Raw genomic sequence first — 22349 nt, forward strand, 5'->3', positions numbered from 1 at the left:
AGGCAAGATAACAGCACTGTTACTGGATGAGGAAAAGAACATATTCTTAACAGAGTTAGTTCATGACACTGAAGTTTCCTGCTGAGACTAAAAAGGAAGTGATTTAGCAATTTTTATAAATTATTAAGGTTAAATGCACAAGTGCATTGGGGACAATCCATATTTCATCTTTAGGACCTGAACTGGGAACTATATTAATTACTCACCCTCCACAGTGCTGGCATGATCTTTCTTCTCAGGCTTCTTCCAAAGCTTTGTTTTCATGTTCACAGCTTGAAGAGTTCCACTGGTACAAAGGTGCATAAACTGCTCACATACAAAACCCTCCAATTCCTTTATTCATGTTTTCAGGATGTATGTGGTACATACAATTAACATTACACCAGCTACAGAACCTCTGTTGCAAGAGGCACCTCAACACAAGTATCCCAGGGCACCAACACAGACACAGACACTACAATATCACTTAGAAATAATTTCCCCCCTCCCCCCCACCTTTTTTTTTTCTTTTTTTTTTTTTTTTTTAATCCTGACATCTAGGACTTCTGAGCTGTTGGAGATTCTTTGTGGCAGATCCCCTAGTGCAGTGGCACTGGTGTAAAAGAAGGCTGCTTTAGACACTGGAAGGTCAGAATGAGAACTGAATGGGGAAACTGAAAGGTGCCATTTCCACTGCTGGAAGCTTGGCTGCTGTCTGGGTCCATAGCTGTGTGTCAGCCTCCTGGAGTCCCCTACCCAACCTCCTGCCTTACAGGTGTGTCCACACCTGACACATCAGGAGTTCAACAGTGGGACCGGAAAGACTTTTAAAAGGGATGAGCCTGAGAGAAATCTTTGTTCATTATGACAAGATCAAGGAGAATCCCTTCAGGTCAACAGGTTTCACATGTCCATCTGTTCCCTAAACTCATCCTTTTTTATTCCGATGCTCTGCTTAAAAATAAACCCAAACTACAAAAAGCTTCAGCTCCATTCTGTACACGGGCTCCGTTTCCAAAGTCATTAGTCTGCATTCAAACCTTCTCCTTCCGCTTCAATTTGGACACTTTCTTGACAGTTCCATTCTTGTTTAGCAGCTTCAAAACACGATCCTTGTGATCCAAGACCTTTAGCATGGAGTCTCGAGCCTCATTGATTTGATCCATCACGAGTTTACACCTCTGCATGTTCCCCTGAAAGGAAACACTCGTCACTACTTATGCCCCTTGTCATTAATGACACAGGAAGTGAACCCACATGGGGTTTTTCAGCTTTAGCTTTTGCTGACAGCAGTGGGATGCTTTGTAGTAAGGTGGTTTTGGGTTGAGAGCCACAGGACCTACCTGTATCAGTTCATTGATTCGGTGCAAGTCGTCATCCGTCGCTGCCTTTTTCTTAGGGATGAGCCCCTCCTGCAGGGCAGTCAGTCTCTCATACACATCATGCTCCAGGTTGGTCTAAAAAACACCAGCCCTTCATGAGAAGGGTCACTGCCAAGCCAGCAAACACTCACCCACGGTAACAAAGCTACACAGAAACAGTGATAATCCATTCCCCTCTCAGCTGCCCTGGTCAGTGATTCAGAAGATGGAGCCTCTGACAAAATGTGGCACTATCACTCCTTTTAACATCCTATTTACAGGATTGCTCCTCTTCTGAAGAGACATGGATCCTACCATAACTGCTTCCCCTACTGCTAACAATACTATTCCAGGAATGCAGAGGTTTTGGGGAGTTTGGTGCTAAAATGCAGAGCACCTACCTCACCCCCAACCTGAAACAGAAGCATCCAGGAATGTGGATCAGTGCTGCCTCCTCAGATCAGCCGCACCATCCCAAACAGACGCTTCTTCAGACCTGTGCATCAGCAGGAGGGAGTTGCCAGTTTTGATCATCTGTACAAAATACATCAGCTCTTATGTCTGGATCAAAACCAACACTCCAAGTTTCCAAGCCACTTATGCCACATTCCTGAGAAAGGGGAAAGCATGTCCCACTCCCTTTGGGTACTACACACCAGCTCCTTTAGGGCATCCCGATCTACTAAGTTTGTAAGAATGTCTTCCTGTCTTAAACAGCTCTGTGTTCCCCCATGTTGCAGGAAGCTCCAAGCCCCATGCACCTACCAGCTGTAGTAGCTGTGCTGCACAGAGATGGACCTTCCACCCTTGTGCACGACAGGACACCCCCTTCTGATTGGCAATCTCTTGCAGCATGGCCTTCTTCTCTTCTGTCACCAGGAAACACAAGAATACAGTACTTAAATTTCAGCAGTTGGTCAGGCCTCTCTTCTCAAACAGTAACCCAAGTTCAGCTCCCTCTACATCCTAATAAATTACTATGAGCAACATTTTGGTTTAGATAGGAAAGTGACTTCCCATCTGCCATGTACCTGACTGTTGCTCTCACTGACTAACAGGCTATCTGCAATTTCAGAAAGATGGTATCATAACCCTTTTTTTTTTTTTTCTCATTGAATGTAGTGCTCAGTTCAAACACCTGGCACAAAAAAGTAAATGGTCCATCTTGTACTACTTCTACTCTCTCCTAGATGTATTTGCAGTTGTGAAAACCCAGTCTGCTTAAAAAGAATATAAATACTAAATACTAGCTAAAAAGTCTGGAAGACAGTATCTGATCTATTTCATTGTATTAGGTAAAAAAAAAATCTTCTTTAAATGCCCATATGTTACTTGTCAAGACAAATACAGAAACTCAGCTGCAGCCTATCACCACAGCACATCACGTATGAGGATATCTTGTGAGCGAGTGCCTGTGAGTGCACATAAGCAGGCCCATGGATAAGGCCAGCATTTCTCGTGCACAGAAGTGCAGCTGGCTGCGTGTGCTCCCTGCCCTGGCCCTGGCAGGCAGGCTGACCTTTGACGCGCACGTCGCTGTATCTCTGGAAGTGGTGGTAGGCGGCTTTCCAGGGGTTGCGGTAGTGCCGCAGCAGCGTGATGGGCGGCCTGGGGCGCACGGGCACGTATCTCACGCCTTCCTCGTCTGCAAGAGGATCCACAACTGCACTCAGTGAAAGCAGGCTGGCACCCAGCAGCACAGCACAGCAGTGAGTGCCACCTCATACAAACTGTGTGCTGAGAAAATTCATTTTCCCTGTTATTTTCCCAGCCCTATACAAAAAGGGGTGAGGAATTGGATTCCCTATTACTTGTATTTAGGAAGTGGGAACGTGACAGAGCACCTTCTCTGAGAGACAAACAGACCCCTGAATAAGAACACAGATGTCATTACCTATATACTCCTTTGGAGGAGACTTTCGCTTCTCTGCCTTCACCAGCAAGCTTTTGGCAGTGGATTTCTCATCATCAGTGCTGTTGGTTTCCATCATGTCCCCCTCCTCTGTGGAGATGACGTGCTGCTGCTTACGGGGTTTCTTCCTCGGTGAGGCACCAGGTGGCAAATCGCTTGGAGGCATGGAAAGGTTGTTGGCCAGCAGTGCCAAAGATGGAGACACAGTACTTGTAGTCAAAGGAGGGACTGCTGAGAGGAAGGAAAGAGAAGAACCCAAACCATCAGCAGTGGGAAGATAATGCACTGTTTGAACAATAGCTCCTGTTTCAGCACAGTGTGAGGACATGATGTGTACCAACAGGCCAGATACTAAGCCAGCAGTAACTATTAGGACAAGCCTGTAAGCTAAAGTCTTTAGTGTCCATGTACATGAAGAATGAGAGCAGAGCCAGTTGTCCCTCAGTTGCTTCATATATGAAGCTTATGTTAGTTTAATGTTACAAAAAGGAGTCATGCTAACATCTGGCTGTGTTACTGTAAAAAAAAAACCCTCTGTATGTACACCAGCACAGGTCAATGTCATAATAAGCAAATCCTTGCTCTCTCATGATAGGGGAGTCAGATGGAATCAAAGCAGGACTGCAGCACTCTTCTTGCAGGAGTCTGCTTGTACTGCCAAGCCCTCAGCACTGCTCAGCAGGTCACTGCACCAACCAACACATCTCTGCAGCTGGCAGCAGTGTGGCAGGTAGTCTGAGGGAACACTCCCTGAACCTGGAGGGACAATCAGCCATGACCAAGGCTGCAGCACAAATATCTGCATTGTTATTGTTTGACAATTTGGCCACAAATGCCAGAAAAGACAGAAGAACCCCAAAGAGCTTAATTCTATCTGCCCATTCTCCAGACATCTGCAAGAAGGAGTTGCTTTCTCACAGGACAACACACAGCTTCAAGGAGAGTGAAAAAAACAACAGCTAAACCTGAACTCTGAAGCCCATGAACATGGGATGCATTCCTATCACTTTGCCACTATAGAGTGCCCAGTAAGACCCATAAGGATCTGAATTTACTGACCATGACACTTGATAGCAAGTATGGCCAGGTTGGAACTGTAAAGTTCTTGAGAAAAATATGTATGGATCACATGAGAGCCCTAGGAAGTCTATTCTGGCCATGAATTCCTCACATACAAGAAAGGCCACTGGACCTGAACAGTAGGATTTGTACAAACTGAATTTAACTGAGCTGTTCCATAATATATCAGTACCACTGCTGAGCATGTGCATTTCAGGTAAGGAATTCACACAGACTCTTGGAGTTGGATCATTTGAACATGAACAAAGCCACAATAAGCAGTGATTTAATGGGAGATCAGGAAAAATGCAAAAAAGATCTTTATAAGGCATATGGGAACTCTGGTGTTCTGTGCTACCATGGAAGAGATGTCCTTTCATTTTTCAATATTAAACTGTTGAAATGCTCCTAATTCCTCCACTGTCTCAAAACCAAAAAAAGCCACTTGACAACTCCCAGCCACCTACCAGACACCGGTCGCATGATGTCCATAGGCTCCATTTCCTCTTTGATTTTGATCTCAGGTACCACAGGGCCCAGCACTGCTGACAGGGCCCCACTCATGGTGGATGGAGGAGCAGGTGCTGCCACAATGGTGGTGGAAGTTGGTGGGGCAGCTGCCACAGCTCCTGGGATGGTGGACAGGGCTGCTGCAGGCTGGGAGGTGGGGCTGGCAGCTGCAATGATGGTGGGAATGGCAGAGGGGGGCTGCTGGGAGCTCGGGGGGACTGTGATGCTGGGCTGCTCTCCACCTTGGTTACACACTGCCTCCATAGACACAGGCACTGGAGTGGCCATGGACACGTGGATTTCAGGCTTTGGCTTGCCACTGCAGCACAAATAAAAGCAAAGCAAAAGGAAGTGAATTGTACCTCTCTCAGTTGAGCATACAGCACAAAAGGAACAAGCCAAACTGGAGTCAGACTATCCAGTTTTTCCTGCACCCACCTGGCTCAGTAAAGTGTTTAACAACAGGAGAAGGCTGTAATCTCAATTATATTTCCTCCTCCTCTCCTTTGAGAGAAGAGGAGGAAGATCTCCTTTGAAAATCTCTTTTCTAATTCTTTGTATTGATTACAGACACTACTTTTTTCCAACTGACTTATTCCAAGTAACTTCAATATACTTGTAAAAGGATCAAAACAATTTTACAATGTAGCCAAGAGGAACTTTTAGCCAAAGAGTACTGGCTCCATCCTCTGCAGGAGCTCCCACTGTGGCTTACAGCTATAAAACAATGAACTGTAAAGCCCCTGAACTCAAGTGAAGCAGGGCAGAAGCTGCATTTACCTTTCCTCAGTATTAATTTTCAAGTACTATAGAAAAAAGTTTTGAGGCCTATCTCCCCTTACAAGAGCAGAGGGGTTTTGTTTGTTTCTGAGAAAGCTCATCACCACAGCTTTTAAAGGTAATTTCCTCACCTTCACAAACAGCAGAACTTGTCAAGGCTGTTTGAGCTTGTCACAAATTCAAAATAGATTGTTTCCCAAAAGAAAGAGAAATGTTCCAATAGCCAAGGAGCACAACTCAAACAAATATAATGAAACTATTATCTGCAGTTGGCTGTTTCCTGAAGGCTTACCCAGCAGGCCTTGGTGATCCAGACGTGCTTCTCATGGTGCTCTCCACACGTGTGCTGGCCACCTCAGGTGGCTGAGGGGGAATTAAACTTTTCCGGACTGCCAGCCTGAAAGAGACACACAGATCTAGGATCCCACTCCCTGGTGCACAGACAGACACCCCTGAGAGCAAAAAATCATCTCTTCTACAAACCAGGACAGGAGGTATGGCTGTAGCACTGCTCTCTGTCTTCAGTGTAACCAATTCGCTACACAAAGGGTCTCACTTTACTTTTCAAATTAGGCATTTTATTTTCTTTTACAATAAATTATTAGTTGCTCTGGCCTAGTCCTCACACCAATTTAGGACTTCTCCAAGAACACCAGCTTTACTTTCATCTTGTCAGTGAGAACACTTTGCTGCAACTGCCAGGCTCCAGCAGGGGACAAAGGGCTCTGGCCATGCCCTGTCCAGCACTCCTGCTTCAAGAATGAGCAAATCACCTGGAACTAAACAGTGCTCAGATGGGATCTGCTCCCTTTAGCTGAACCTGATAGTCAGAGCCTGACTCCAGGACATCAAGGGTGAGTGTGGACATCAGGAAGATAAGGCTGATTTTAGAGACTATTTAGTCTCCTGAGGGACCAAAAGTCAAATTGCTGTCCAAAATAATGAATCTCTCAAATGGAAAGAGTCTTTAGTGATCCACCTGACTCTAACTTTTTCAGTTATACAATCTGCATCTTCTCTGCCTTAAGAAAGGTTTCCACCCACATAAAAAATATGCAATTTTAATCTCACAGGATACATTAGTTCCAAACATTTTCAGTTGCTAGTTGGGAGGAAATGTATTGCTAATTCTAAAGCTGTCTCTTGCCTCTTTATTAAGGCATTTAAAAATAGACAGGCAATATAAAATATTTTAAGAGTTTAAGTTACTCCCTCTCTTTTCCCTAATCAGTTTTCACAGCAGGGTACTAATCCTATCCTTTCCACTCATCCACATGATTATTCTTCCAAGAAAAGCACTGAAGACAAAGCACCCAATTCTAATTTTAGTAGACTATGAACTCTTTCTTCTTATCACACTAAACAAGAAAGCCTCAAATCCACATTCCCTCAAAAGGTCACTTTCAAGACCTAGGAGACAAACTGTCCTTCTTCTCATTTTATTACTGACACTACAGAAAACTATACCCTGCCCTGGGGGAGAAGAACTGTTTCACTGATCAGCAGCTTACTTATAACCATTACTGACTGATAATCTGGAGTATTCCTTGTCTCCAGTGAAATGATTCCATTTGGCCTGGATTGCACAGTGTCCCCCACAGTCACCTTCAGTCCTACTCACCCATCCGTGGCTGGTTTCTTGCGAAGGATGCTCGGGCGTGGGGAGGAGCCCTGGGCTGGAGCACTGGCACTGGCACTCTGGTTGTGGGTTTGCACAACTGTAGTTGCTGCAGAAGCAGTGTTGAAAGTGTTGCTAATAGGATTGGCTACAATGGTGGCTCCATCTGCCAAGACCACTGCTGGGAAGGATGGACATGGACACAGCAGAGACGAAAACAGACAGAGAGTGGAAAGCAGCAGTTACTTAATGGAATGTGATGACAAAGCAGGTGTCTGCAGAGCATATGTTGTCCATTCTCTGAGCCCCTCAGTCTCTAACTGCAGTGTTTTCAGACTCTTTGTAAGCAGTACTGTTGCCATGAGCAATCTGATCACTGAACCTTCCACAGGGAAGACAGAAACTACTTCCTGTCTAATAAAAGCTTCTAGGGAAATAACCTTTTCCAGAAGACAAGGAAAAGGCAGAAATCACTAGGGAGATCACCAGCACAACTGGGTCAACAGAGCAACACTTCTGGTAGAGCCCACGTGGCAACACATGCCACAGCTGTACATAAGCTACATCAGCTGTGTTTGCATTCTGACCTTCTGCCAGAGCCTGTTTGGCCAACTGAGGATGCAGAGCATGTGGACAGCCAGGAAGTCACTGTGCAGTGCCTGCCAGCTATGCAACAGCACATTCTCCTGGATGCCACATCCCACTCCTCCAGTAAGTTGTTGGGGCTTCAACAGACCAATCATTTATAATGAAAGATGATTTCTGTCACAGCTCAAGATCAGGCTATCAACAGCAGAAGGTACCTGGTGTATTCTAATGCTCTGGGATCCGATGCAGAGCTAGAGAACATTGCTCACTAGTGAGTTACTTTCCTACAAGGCCTTACTGAAGGCATTTGTTTAAGCTCAGGCACTACCAGTCTTTTCCACTGAAGTAACCCATCCAAGGCTACCCACACACTCCATCTAGCACACTTTAAATCACTTCAGAAACAGGCAACAGGTATTTACTGCATGGATGTATTCAGTGACCACAGAGACTGCAACAACATCATCATTCAGAGCCAGCCAAATGTGCAGGACAGCAATCAGCTGTCAAGTGAGGAGCTGGCTGGCTGCTCTTACCTGATGTCTTGGTGTCTCCCGGCGGCGGCTGGGCACCGATGGGCGCTGGCTGCAGCCCCTGGGCGCCCATGGGAGCAGCAGGGTGCAGCCCCTGGGTCCCAATGGGGGCTGGCTGGATGCCCTGGGCACTGATGGGGGCTGGCTGGATGCCCTGGGCGCTGATGGGGGCTGGCTGGATGCCCTGGATGTGCCGGGCGTGAGAGGCATCGACTGTCATCAGCTGCATGGGGTTCAGGTGCACGGTGGAGGCCACGCCCACGCCCGTCTGAGCTGTGATGGCCGAGTTGGGAGCCTGGGCTGAAACTGGGAGCAACACACACACCTCACCAGCAGGCACCTCAGCCTCCCCCAACACCTCCTGCTCAAATACTAACTTTTCAAAGACTTTTTTTTGTTTGCTTCGAAAAATTAATTTGCCAGTGTGCTTGTCCCAGTAGTAGAGTAGAGAAGATTGTCTGCCAGAAGAATTAAACATTACTCTTGATTTTCACTCCATTTCTTATTTCTAATTGCAGCAAGATTAGTTTAACTCTGCTTTGAGGTAGACTCAAATTACAGTCTCAGAATGCTATGCTCTATTTTTGCTCACTATAATATTTTACAATGCTTCTAAGTACCAACACTTGGCATTTCTTCCTGCTTAGAAAATAGATGAAAAGTAATCAGAAACCTAAGTAATTTCTTGTGCTCTGACGTTGTTTCAACTCCGAAGTTGAACACAACCTTATCTGGTCTCAGAACAGGGCTCACAGTTAAAAGCTGGATCCTACAGCTCAAATGAACACAATTATCTTTTAGTGGCAGAGCAATGCTCCCAACAATATACCTTCTCTGTGTAGCTCAGTTCATTTATATAAATTCACAGCTCTAAACAACTGATTCCATCTTTTCAGATCCACTACACAGTGTGTTACAGTTTTCCCATGCAGCACTTCAATAATACTTTTGGACCACTTGCATATCCTGGATCTCCAGATTTCCAGGCTCTGCAGAGCTGCACCAGGATTTCTGCAGCCACACACAGAATGCAAGTGTGAACTTGCCAACAATGGGCTTGCTTGCTAACAATGCAGAACAAGCTGGTTTTATCATTGTCACAGGATTTCCATCAAGTTCTTGTGCTGACAAGACACTCTAAAAACAGGCCTCAAAAACTGAAATCAGGTTCCTGAAAATGGCTTTGTATAAAGTGTGGCACATTTATTCTCTTAGTCAAAACACTGCTGTTGCAAAACTTTCTACCCAACAAAATCCTTTTAGGATACGAAGTAAAACACAACCAGCAGTTGTAAAACCAAAGCCAACATTCTTCCTGTAAAATTCTACATTAACTCTTCTTATCTCAGTAATCTTTTAGAAAGTCTCCTCTATACATCCTCTGTACCCTCACCCAGCTGTGCTCAGCACAGGTGTACCTCCCTCCTCATACCCTGAATGCTCTGCTTTAAGTTGTCACCACCAGCAGCCATAATCAATACCTTCCATGGATTCTTCAATTCCATTTAGCAAGTAAAATGTCAATAAGCTCCTGATGAAGAACATCTGCATTTATACAAATGCCCATTAGCCTTCTACCACTCCAGTATGCCTTCAGAACTGGAACCCTTGACTGTGTGCAATTATGCTCTGCCAGGGAAGGTTTAGATTGGACATTAGGAAAAAACTCTTCCCATGAAGGGCTGTTAAGCCCTGGCACAGGCTGCCCAGGGAAGTGGTAGTGTCCCCAGCCCTGGCAGTATTTAAAAGTGTGGATGTGTCACTTGGGAAAATGGTTTGGTGGTGGCCATAGGAGTGCTGGATTAATGGTTAGACTTGATGATCTTAAAGATCTTTCTCAACCCAAAGAAACCTATGATTCTACACTTTCCTGTCCAACAAACAGATTTTGCCAACTCCCAGTCCTGAATTTCCTCTGTACTGCTCACAGGTATCCTGCTACCAGCAGACACAGATATGCCACGAAAATCCACACTGTGCATGTTCTCAGAGTCTGGAGAGTGAAAACTATCACATTATAGAGAACACCCCTGAACGATCCCATAAGGTAAGAATGTTCCAAATTTTGTCACTCAAAGTTTGGGTTGTGCATCTTTTTTTTTGACTGCAAATTACAGTGACTGTTCGAATATATTAATTGCTCCATTCTTCTAAACAGAACATTAATGCAAGTGTGCAATGCAAGTTAGTTTTTCCCTTTTTGGTTCAGGTTTCTCTCTCAACTGTACATTCATGTGAAAAGAAATTAAAAGAGCTTATCAGAACACCAGGGAATGAAGATGCATCAAAAAATTGGCTTGGTTTGGAGGAGCCAGAATATTTTGATTTGTAGACTTAAAACTTTTACTTAAAGACACACAATCCCTGGGATATCAAACACCTGAGAAAACTGTTATTAACTGGATTTATTAGGCTCTGAAGTAATTCAGAACCTCTTGTCCATAAGTCCTCCTCTCTGCCAACAAATCATGAGAGACTTTTTGTGACTGATTGCCAGAGTCAAAACCAAATCCTTTCATTTCCTTCCATCACTACAGCACACCCATAAGCTAAAAGCACCTGAGGCTGCCTGGCCCAAGCTGGGCTTACCTGGGTACTGGCGGATGGTGGAGACGGAGCTGGTGATGGGGGTGTAGGTGTGGGCAGTCAGGGGGTAGGCAGAGGGGGGGTAGGTAGGCAGGAAATACTGGAACTGGACAGGCACCGACTGCCTGCAGGCATCAAAGAGAGCAAGTGTCACACACAGTTCAACAGCTAACCTTCAACCCCTGCCCTTCAGCACTCCCTCTGCTTTCCAATCCCATTTCTCATAAACTACCAATTACCTCAACTACCCTAATTGATTCAAAATTACCAAATCCCACCCCTCACCACCGACAGGTTTTTACAATGTTCTTTCCACCATAGCATAACATAGAAAAGCAGCAGGACACTCCACCCCCACTCACACACTCTCACTGGTAGAGCTGTTAGTTATGTGCCCACCTGTTGTCATTTCTGGTTTCCATAGCCACTGGATTTGGAGATGCCCTGTGGCTGGACAGAGGTATGAGGTTACTCCTCTCTGCTGTGTAGTCAGACTGGATCCGGGGAGAAGTGTGTGTGATTTGCTGGGGAACCACTTTAGCTGCATAAAGATAAACATGGCATCAACTGACAGTCAAAGGAAAGACTGGTAAACACTGCAAAGGCAAGATCAGTAACCTTGTCAAACAAAACACTACTCCCTTCCCTCTCAACCCAAAACAACCCACCCCATCCACAAATGATTTCCTGTCCACAACAGGCCAAAAGAAAAAGGAGCACAAAATATTTTTCATCAAATTATATCAGAATGGATGGATAGTCTAAATATATACATACAAATGACACTTGCTAACAAAGTCATTTTGGTGCTCAGATTAAGTTAATTTTTTTTAGGATCAGCCCAAACCATTCTGATGTCAAGAATAGTTATGTGAGTTTTGAAAGCATAGATCAAGGGAAATGAGATCAAATGTCAGACAAGGGCCTGTGGACTGAGGCCACGAAAAGGAAGAAAACACCAACAAAAGCTTTACAAGAAACACTGATGTATGAGATAGAATTTCACTCCTTGGAAATTTATGGTTGGAGAAGAGATTACAACATTTCAAAAAACAAGGTCAGCAGGAAAATAGAACAAAAAGGAAACTTATGCAACTCTGTAGAAAACATCTCAGGCACATTCATTCCACATCCAGGGCAAATAAAGTTCCCACCTTTAGGCCTTTGTGTTTTACATTCAAGTGAACACACTAACCAAATCCTGCTAGGCTACACCTACCACCTCAAGAAGCACATGAAGTAACTTACAAAATCAATTATGAAAGCCATAGTTATTCACCAAGCAGTTAAAACTTTTACAGTATACAATGCAGGTTTTGAAATGCTAAAAGGCCCAAGTTTGTCTAAAAATTCAAAAGAGAAAATATATGAGCCATTTTATTACCTACTCCTCCTAGAACATCTATTTCTTCCTGGTATTAAAAAAAAAATAGAACAGCAGACCTGCTAATTGGTTTCTACCAGCTTGAACTGATTTTCTTTCCCCCCTTAATTTGCTAACATGCAGAAGCACTTCAAGCACACAGAGAAAAATTGAAGCACCAGTTAGACACTGTTCTGAGAACTGAGATCACTCACCAACTGGGATGTTTGAGGTTGTGACAGCTGTAGCATGGGAAGAATGTGAGGGCATTGTCATGGTAACAATGGTGCTTGTAGGCGCTTGGGTGTGAGATACAGAACCTGAAGGAAAAAACCAAATTTAATGGGAGATCTTTCTTTGGAGCCCTACTATGCCAGTGTATCTACATCCTAAAGAGGGCAAAACCCCCAAACCAGACAACCTCCCTGAAGAACTCAGTAATTTGTCTCCTGAAACCTGCTCATGCACTTTCAAAGGCAGTCTTTACCATGAAAAATGGATTTGCTCAAAAATGATTGGGTTCTAAACTCAAAGAAGAAAGCCAACGAAAAGCAACAAACCCCATCCCTCATGATGCTCCCACAACAGCATTATGGATACTCACCAGCTGTGGTTGCTGAAGCAATGGTATTCGTTGCCAAAATAGGTGCCACAGTTGCTGCTGCCACTGGAGTACCAGTACTGAAAATGGTTTTCTATGAAAAGAAATTCTTAAAGTTAGAAGACAACTACACTTAAAATCTATACTTAGTATGGAATCACCTTGCACTGACTGTACAGAACATTAATTTCTAACTCATACTAACTCTTCTCCAAAATTTAATCTTAGCCTGCAATCTATAAACAGAAGAGATCTGCAGGAGCAGCAGGAGGGTGTTCTGGTGCCTGCAGTTTACCTGGGCCATGGTGTGGAGCTGTGGTTTCTGAGTGCCTATGGCGGGGTGCGAGGGCAGCGTGATGCGCGTGGCCGTGTCCCGCGGCTGCGCCGGCCGCTGGATGCTGATGGCTGCAGACGGGGGGTGCTGCTGGATGGACAGCGTGGGGCGGCTGCAGAGCAACAAAAGTGACATCAACACAACCTTCTGGGTACTGAGAATGGAACATACAGCACAGGACACACATCAGGCCTGTCCCCTCCCCAGTGACAGCAGCGCTGCTGCCAATCGCATGGCAAAGCGACATAAGGAATTTGGGCTACACTGCTCTGTCCTCATCTGCCCTATGCACCCAGCCAGGAGGGCAGTCTTATCATAACTCTTATCAGTTCATAAAGGGAACTTCATTTCAGCATTCATGTATCACTTCTCACTGTGACTTTGTCAAAAATATAGGTCAAATATCCACAAGTTCCTCAACACAAACTGTTGTCCAAGGAACAGGACTTCAAAGTGATTCATTAAGGTCTTTCCTTCTCACAACAAAGAGCAGCAGTTCATGCTTATACCCATTTTCATCCCCGGAACTGCAAGCATTTGCACTGTGCAAGCATTACTATTTTGGTTTTGTATTATCCCACAAGTAGAAGATTATCAGCTCTGTCTGATTAACATTTCCCCTTGCTGCAATTTCTGTTAAATACAGAGTTTCTGTAGGTTTTACCTGAGGGTTGACTCTGTGGCATGTGCTGCTGTTGTGGTTATAACAGGGGACTGAGCTCTCGTGGCTGAGACAGTTGCCACCACTGCAGGAGGAATAGTGCTTGAAGTTGTCACAGGAGGACGAGACTATTTCAAAAAAGAAAAAAAGAAAATCAAACAGAGAACATTCAGGAAGGAAACTCTGCTGTTTAGAAAATAACTAGGAATTACTTAGTTAAAACTGGCTTCCCTGCACCTCATCATTAAGTTTTGAGACATTTTCAGTCTTTCTGAATTGATCTGCAAGCTCCTAAGCAGAACTGTCCTGGTTTTCAATACACATACAGCACAGGAACCAGTAACCAACAAACTTAACAAGACTAGATCTCTTGAAGGTCTTTAGGAAAAACCTCAAAGGTCAGTTCCCTCCAGAATGACAAGAAATTCCAGTCCAAGTACACACATGAAGTCATTGGGACCCTAACTGAAAGCACAGTGTGAAGACATTTAACCCTCTCTCCTAAGGCTGAACACTAGAACTGCTATAGGGAGACAAGATCTACAATCTTCTCCTTATACATATACAGAAGCATATTACAGTGAGATTTCAAAAATTCTACATCAATTCACATATTGAACAATAAATCAACACCAGCACATTCTACTGGACTTTTCAGACTTTAAAACTTAAGCATGTCTGAATGAAATTGTCTTCCCAGTTTCTAAGCACTTTGGAGACAGATTAAAACCCCCCAAGTCTATGAAGGAAATACAGAAAATAGAGCTGAAAGAGAGCTGGCTCCAGCCCAGTGAGCTGGCAATTAGGGGTTATACATTACAGACAGTGCCAGGACGTGTTTGGAGCTGGCAGGCAGTGATGTGCAGAGCTGCCTGGTGCTACCTGCCTGGATTGGCTGGTGAATGATGTGCTGAACTGCTGGCTGGGCTGCAGCTGCATTTGGCAACTGGGAGGCTGGTCTCAGCACTGTAGTTACTTTAGAACTGGACATCACTGCAGCAGCTGCTGCACCTGGGGAAGAAATCAAGCATGTTAAAATTCTGAGCACCCAACAGCTCCATCACAACCACAGACAGACCCTGACATCAGCTGGTATTTCAGTTCTAATGCATTTCATATTCAGCAGTTCATTTGATGCTGGTGTAAAAATTATGCTCCCAACAAATACACATAAGGTTTACAAAAGCATGTGTGGAGGAGTAGGTATTATTTTAAATTGATTTGCTTTAGAGGCATTTCTTATTCTCCTATAATAGCCCTGTATTGCAAATCCCATGTTTTCTTATTTCAAGCTAAGCTAAGTCAGTAGAAATAATTCAGTTTTATTACTGGGTCAATGTGTAAATAAGTCACCTGATACCAGCAATGATCTCACTGCAGTTGATAAAGTTCAGAAGAAAAATACACTTGCAAAAGAAGGAAACCAAAAGAACAAAGAAACACCACACAAAACAAAACAAACAGCTACACCCCTCCCCCCCTGCCAAAAAAGAAGATCAAAACTCCACACCATTTAAACCTGCAATTGATTAATTTGTCTTCTGTCTGATGACTCCTAATGATAATAAATCATGGTAGCAGGCAAATAGCCTTGCAATCAGTTGATGGACTGCATACCTTCTGTACATGCTCTCCATTGAAATTACTACCTCAAAAGTTAATATTCAAACCCAGAGAAAAAGAGCAGGAAAAAAAAAAAAAAAAGTGTACTGAGAGTCTAAGTCTGTGGCAGCTGTCCTCTCAGAATCAGGTGAACAACACTACTGTAGCTACAGATAAACCTCCACAGTCCTTCACCTGCTTTAGTTAAAGAAGATTATGTTTTTGCTCACTTCAATTTATTTTTCTTGAGTGAGAAAATAATATTGAGCATAAAAGGAAATACGACTGACAAATGGTACTTGGAATTCAGATCAATTTAAAGCTGAACTGCAAACCTAACCCACAAGACTTTGAAAGCAAAGCTGGGTCAGAAGTCTGACAGGCTGCACTGAGCACAGGGATGCATTAAGAGGCTGATCTCCTGTTTTACTGTAGCATCCAAAATCCAGGGAAACAAGAGCCTGTAGTTATCACCAGCACTTAACTCACAGATAAATGCAAATGCACACAGTAAGATGTGTTAGCATGCATAATAATGCATGAGTAGTCCTGTGACAGAGGGATACAAGAATGTGGCCCACAATTGCTCCTGCCATAGGTGAGCAATACTTGCTACCCAGAATGTACACTACATTTTGCAGGGCAAGTGAGTCTCTACCAGTGGCCATTAACAGCAAAGAATTAGAATAAGAGGTGTGCTGGTATCTGTCAACAATTTAAACACTGTCCCATGGTCCTGCCCTAAAAGGTTGAAGGCAACATAATTCTTAAAAGGCCAGCAGTCACTCACTCATGCTAGCAGTTTTAACATCTGAAGAAATAGAAGCATTAGCAGTGAGGAGAGTTTCAGAGGTGAGGGTTAATGCTCCAGCTGAGAGCCTGAACAGAAGGCAGGGGCAGCACAGCTGGATCTTTACCTCGGGGCAGATGGGAAGCTCCAATGTGCAGTGGAGGCCCAGGAGCACTGCTCCTGATGATGGACATCTGCACGTTGGTGGCCATGATGTGGTGCAAGTTACTGGGATGCCCCTGCAGAATTCAGAAACAAAACAAGTCAGCAGTGTTGACAAAAAATTAGTGGCCATAGAATCACCATATCTCAGCTTCAGAGACAGAAAAGAGATTTTGGGGAAATACTTGGTGTACTAAGGCTGCTTACATTAAAAGATGAATGGAGAAAGAGGCAGGTGTTTGTACATGATAAAGCTACAGAGCCTGCTGACACTGGAAGATATAAACACTTCTCTGTTTCACTGGTCTGTTTTGATGGTTGGTACTTGGGTGACAGTTGCCCAGCAGCCACAAACAACCACAGATTTGGCCCTTCTAACATTAGTGACATTAACACATAGTTTCATACCAGCTCTCCAATAAAGTTGAGAGAATGGTGGAAACCTGGCAAATGCTGGAACAAACTCTATTTTTTATATTTCTAGACTTCCCAGAGATATTAATATATCCACTGAAATTGCTGCACATCCTTAGCCAGACTAACCCAAGTCCACCAAAAGGCACTTTAATCAAAACCCTGAGAGGTTTAGTAATGAGTGTTCTGACAAACTGTTTTCAAACAACCAAGACTGGCTCTGCAGTCAAGTTAGAGGAGAAAAAAAAATTCAAAAGCATTATCTACACAGGCTTCCTCAAATTTTGTCACTCCTAGTTCAATAAGAACACAGTGCAAACCCATGAACTATTCATTATTCTTTTCTGATCTCATCCTAGGGAAGCTGAAGAACATTGCAAATAATGAATCTCAGCAGTAGAAATTCTCCAAGTGACACTGATACAGCAGGAGCTTTTAAGGAAAGACCCAGCTTTTGGGTATGGCTCTGCCATCACAGCCTGGCTGTGCTATCTCAGTTGGATGATTCCAACTGAGGTAGTGATAACTGAGACTGAAGTTTAATGGTTGAAGCAGAACTGATCCAACAACCAGTAGCACTGAATAAGCAAACCAGCTCTCTTGACCTTCCCTCCTGCTGCAAAAGCCCACCTCAGCTGTACTTGTAATGATCAGACCATGCAGTGAGATGGAACAGAAAAGCCACCAAAAAACCACACCTGTTGTCCACTGATAGTAGCCACAGGAATTGTTGGAGCCTGTGGTATGTTGCTTTCCATGGTCACAGTCACTTGCCCAGGGACCTTTGTGGGAGCTGAGAGAGTGGAGGGTGGAGCAGGAGCAATGGGCCGGCTGGGCATGGTGGGCTTCAAGGGAGGCTACAAAAAATGAAAGATAAAAACATTGGCAACTTCAAATGAGAGCTCAGTGTTGAAGCAGCAATCATTCTGTGGGGTCAAAGCCTGAGGAGAAAGTTTATGCAATTATGGTTAAATATTTGCAGAGGAAGGATACTGAACATTTGGTTATTCCAAACAAAGAAAGGGCATATTTTGTCCTAGAAATAGGCAGGTTCTAGTATGAGTCATCAGGGGAATCTGTCAGGGCTATGGTATTGTCCCACAGCCACTGGATATTAACATTAACTTTACATCCTTCAGAAACTGATTGAAATCACTGTCTTCCTCAAAAATTAAACAAAATAAACCCCCCTCTAAAATAATACTGAAATACTAGCAAGTCCTCAGCGTATCCTCTGGAACATCCAAACCCACAAGGCACTGCACAGTTAGCAGAAGTTTGCAAGGAAAGCTTTAGAAACAAAAGCAGGGAAGGTTTTGGTATAATTTACTTTTTCTCAACACTGACTGATACAAATTGTATTTCTTGATGATGAATCCTCTTATTACCTTCATAAGCCCATCTGAAAAAGAAAGTGGCACAGCTGGAGTCAAATGTGCTGGTGGTGCTGTCACTGTCACTGGGGCACCAGACTGGACAGGGTGGTGCTGGGTCAGCATCTGGACCTGTGGGTACGGCCGAACCACCACGGGCTCCTGCTTCTCCTCCCGAGGCTGGATGGAGCCACTGGGGCCCATGTGCTCTCTGGGAGCCACTTCTGACTCACGGCTAGATTCGTCACTCACTAGTGAAAAAAAGAGAAAAAGGTAGGAATTGGTAAAAAGTTGGCTTTAGTCACCCACTGGGTCAGAGATGAGATGTTAGAAATGTCTAAATTAAAGGGGCTCACTCTTACAATTAAATGTATTCCAGTGATGAAAAAACTGGGAACTCTGGCACGGCTTCTGTCTGTTCACCTCAGAACTGAAGGGTGTGGGCAACGTTGGGCAAGCTGGGGTCTATTCTGAGTAGTCCATCTAAACAAGTTCTTTAAACACACACTGACTAACTTTTCTTTCAAGTGAAAAATATTTAATTATCTAAGTAACTGCCATTAAGTCCCACATCAAACAGTACAAAACCCTCTGCACTTAATGCAATATGTATCTGAATATCGAGCTGAAAAACAAGTATAAAGCCTCCTGAAAAAAAAAGCTGCACCCCCAGTAACCTCTGAAAACCTGTCACCGTGGCAGGGCCAGTAGGAGCTGGAATGGGTTGCCACACCATGTTTGCTCATCGCTTCTGCTAACAACACAGAGCGACCGAGCTGAGCGCAACAGGCCCGGCGCAGGCACTCGGCAGCCGGGGCGCGTCCGTGCCCGTCCTGCCGGGGCCATCAGCCGCCCTCACTGCCCGTCCTGCCGGAGCCATCAGCCGCCCTCACTGCCCGTCCTGCCGGAGCCATCAGCCACCCTCACTGCCCGTCCTGCCGGGGCCATCAGCCGCCCTCACTGCCCGTTCTGCCGGAGCCATCAGCCACCCTCACTGCCCGTCCTGCCGGAGCCAGCAGCCACCCTCACTGCCCGTCCTGCCGGGGCCATCAGCCACCCTCACTGCCCGTCCTGCCGGGGCCATCAGCCACCCTCACTGCCCGTCCTGCCGGAGCCATCAGCCACCCTCACTGCCCGTCCTGCCGGAGCCATCAGCCACCCTCACTGCCCGTCCTGCCGGGGCCAGCAGCCACCCTCACTGCCCGTCCTGCCGGAGCCAGCAGCCACCCTCACTGCCCGTCCTGCCGGGGCCATCAGCCACCCTCACTGCCCGTCCTGCCGGAGCCATCAGCCGCCCTCACTGCCCGTCCTGCCGGAGCCATCAGCCGCCCTCACTGCCCGTCCTGCCGGAGCCATCAGCCACCCTCACTGCCCGTCCTGCCGGGGCCAGCAGTCGCCCTCACTCCCCGCTGCTCTCCCCACACGGAGCCGCCTCAGCTCCAGCTCGGCCGCCACGGCCAGTGGGGCCGCCCCGCTCCTCCAGTCCGAAGCGGAAGAGAGGATGCACTGGGCGGGATCTCCGGGATCGTGCCCGCCCCTGGAGCCGCCAGACGCGGGGCCGGGATCGCGCTTACCTGTGGCGGCGGGGGCGATAATCCCGGCGGAGCCGCTGGTGGGGATGGGCGGCGGCGCTGGTCCCAGGGCGGCGGGAGGCGCGCCCGAACGGGGGAACTGCTGCGAGCTCATGTCACCTGCGGGGGGGCAGCGCGGCCGTTATGTCGCGACACGCTCGGCCCGCCGCGGCGGGCCCCGTCCGCCCTCCCACCCTCCCTCCCGCTCTCCGGGCGCGGCCCCGCGGCCCCACCCACCCCGGCGCGCCCGCGCGGGCGGGTTCGCGCGGCGCCCAGCCAATGGCGGGGGGCGGCGCCGGCCAATCAGCGCTCGCCCTGCGCGCCCCGCCCCGCCGCGATATGCCGCAGGGCCCGGATGTGCCCGGCAGCGCGACGGCTCCGCCGCTTTGGGCCGGGCCGCGCCGTGCCGCTCTGCCCTGCTGCCGTGCCTTCGCGATGCCCCCTCCACAGCGCTCCCGCCAGCCGGAGGCTCGATCCCCCCCTGCCGCCGCCGCGCTCTGAAGCAGCGGCCGCCGCCCACTACACGCAGCTCTTCCTCGAAACCACCCCCAGCCCGCAGATCTGAGCTATGCCGTGCACCGGTCGCGGCAGTACCTGTGCCCGGGGCGATGCCGTACGCCGGTCCCTGAGCCCGGTCGCCCCGCGTCGCCGCCGCTGCCGAGAGCCGCTTCCGCCGCTGTAGCTACCCTCCCCCGATTGGTCGCGGCCAGCCCCGTTCACCACTGATTCCCGCATCTCATTGGCTGCCGAACCCGCTCCTGGGGGCCGCCGGGAGATGTAGTCCACTCTGCGGAAGTGGCGGGCACAGATCTCGCGAGGCGCGGGAGGGGCGGTGCTGTGTCCGAGCGCGCCATTGGCCGCGCGTCGCGGGGTCTCCGAGGAGACGCGGGCTGGGCGGGGCAGGTCCGGACACCCCGGGCCGCGCCCTCAGGGCGGAGCTGCCCGCGGCCCTCACGGACCGGCTCTGGCCGCGACCCCCGCCTCCGCACCCCGTTCCTGGTCCCCACGAAGGGCCCAACACCCGTCCTGGGAACTGACAGCAGGACGTGGCGGGAAGGCACTGCGGGTCCCTGGGGAGGGCACAGAGGGATCAGCACCCCAAAAACATCCCCAAACCTCCATAATTCGGGCGACTCCCCGAAACTCACTTGGGGGAGTGCTCCTTCCCAATCCTGGAAAGCGACACAAGGACATGAAGGGTCACTGGGGATCCCTGGGGCTTAGCACCCCAAAAAATTTTCGGTGGGTCCCCAGAACACCCCGGTATTCCCCGAAGTCCCCAACCCCGGTCCTGGGAAGAGACAAGGGGATATGCGCTCCCCTACCACTGGGATAGAGGGGAAAAATAAATAATAATCAGAAAACCCCCACAAATCTTGGAGACGAGGCACATCACAGCCTAAGACACCCAGTGCAGGGCTGCCTCGGGTTTGGTTCCAGACACATCAGAACACCACCATTTTTCATATTGTTCTCGTGTTTTGAAGCCCGGAGATGAAGTCAGCCGGACACCTGCCACTTTCAGAGTTTTAATAACGTTTTAAAATCAAACCATGAAGAAAACCTTTGAAATGTCAGGATCACATGTAAGTAACCCCTCGCAAACCTTAGTGTTAGTGTTGTGAACAGCCGCTGATCAGGGAAGCTGCGGACACGAGCAGTACTTTGCTGCGGTGCGACGCCACTCTGCAGGATTCACTCCTGCGGTGCAGCTCACCCCTAAGCACTGCCTTACCCTTGCCTGGCTGGGTTTACAGCTTGCTTCTGCCTTTCCACGTGTTGCCTGAGACCCCAGCTCTGCCGCTGCACCCGCGGGGGTCAGGCAGCCGCCGGTGAGGGCACAGGGCGCCCACAGAGCGGCACGAACAAGGCAGTTCTAATGGAGAAGGTGTAAACGCTACAGAGAAGATACACGCAGAACGCCTGTTCTTTAATCTTCCATATGCTGCTTTCACTTCCTCCCCCGTCTTTACACTGTAAATAACCGCGCAACTGAAGGAAGCAGTTAATTGCGCAGGGTGTCCCTCCAGCAGCGCAGCTTCCACCTTTGCCTCGGGCGCTCCCTGCTCGGGCTGCGGCCGCTCTGTGGCGGGGTCCTTCCTTCCCCGGGGCCGGGCCCGCCGTCACTGCGCGGCGCCGCGCGCCCCCGCCCGGAGCGGGAGCGGAAGCGGAAGCGGCGAGGGCGGCGGGAGCCGGGCGGCGCGCGGCCGCTCGCAGGTGCGGTACCGCGGCTCGGGGCCGTGAGGGAGCGGCGGGCGGGCCTGGGGGACAGCGGGAGAGCCCCGCCGAGGGGAGCCCCCACACCGCCGCCGCGCCCCGCGGGGGTCTGTCGGTCGGTCAGCGGGGTCGGGGAGCGGCATAGGCTGTGCTCGGCTTCAATGTGTGTTTTGAGCCCGGAGCTGCCGTGCGGCTGCTCAGCGCTTCAGCGGGATGATTTCTAGTCATGTTATCGCCGTCGTTTAGTTTCAGCACCCGTAGCAGGGCAGTCTGGAAAGGACGTGCTCGCTCGGTGCTCGCTGTTATGCACCGATAGTATTTATCTGTGCCGTGCT

At 47.8% G+C, this 22349-nt stretch overlaps 2 protein-coding genes across 9 annotated transcripts in view; one reads left to right on the forward strand and one right to left on the reverse strand.

Annotated features, from left to right (window-relative positions):
* Positions 1-315: 315 nt before the first annotated feature.
* Positions 316-20523, reverse strand: SAP130 (Sin3A associated protein 130). Of its 7 annotated transcripts, none has more exons than XR_013775435.1 (22): positions 20392-20523; positions 19801-19917; positions 18242-18477; positions 17552-17710; positions 16405-16516; positions 14772-14896; positions 13889-14013; positions 13186-13336; positions 12894-12984; positions 12505-12609; positions 11326-11467; positions 10930-11051; positions 8344-8646; positions 7223-7397; positions 5894-5998; positions 4779-5140; positions 3235-3483; positions 2860-2985; positions 2106-2209; positions 1742-1874; positions 1323-1436; positions 316-1172 (listed from the first exon to the last, which is right to left on the reverse strand). XR_013775435.1 is itself a non-coding variant. In XM_079314780.1 (21 exons), the coding sequence occupies exons 2-21, from the start codon at positions 19910-19912 to the stop codon at positions 1014-1016; spliced, it is 3174 nt and encodes a 1057-aa protein (XP_079170906.1). In that variant the 5' UTR covers positions 19913-19917; positions 20392-20523; the 3' UTR covers positions 316-1013. The 7 variants fall into 7 exon arrangements, 5 of the variants coding, with proteins under 5 accessions (XP_079170906.1, XP_079170904.1, XP_079170905.1 ...); XR_013775436.1 differs by having other exon boundaries at positions 1151-1172; positions 7223-7400; XM_079314780.1 differs by lacking the exon at positions 1742-1874 and having other exon boundaries at positions 3235-3480.
* Positions 20524-21964: 1441 nt separating this feature from the next.
* Positions 21965-22349, forward strand: part of UGGT1 (UDP-glucose glycoprotein glucosyltransferase 1) — a 42797-nt gene continuing 42412 nt past the window's right edge. For both annotated transcript variants that reach the window (XM_079314774.1, XM_079314776.1), the window contains exon 1: positions 21965-22014. The gene's annotated coding sequence lies outside the window, so the exon portion shown is untranslated. The remainder of the gene's footprint in view (positions 22015-22349) is intronic.

Source organism: Erithacus rubecula (assembly GCF_903797595.1).
Source record: "Erithacus rubecula genome assembly, chromosome: 11".
In the NCBI taxonomy this organism is placed as follows: domain Eukaryota; kingdom Metazoa; phylum Chordata; class Aves; order Passeriformes; family Muscicapidae; genus Erithacus; species Erithacus rubecula.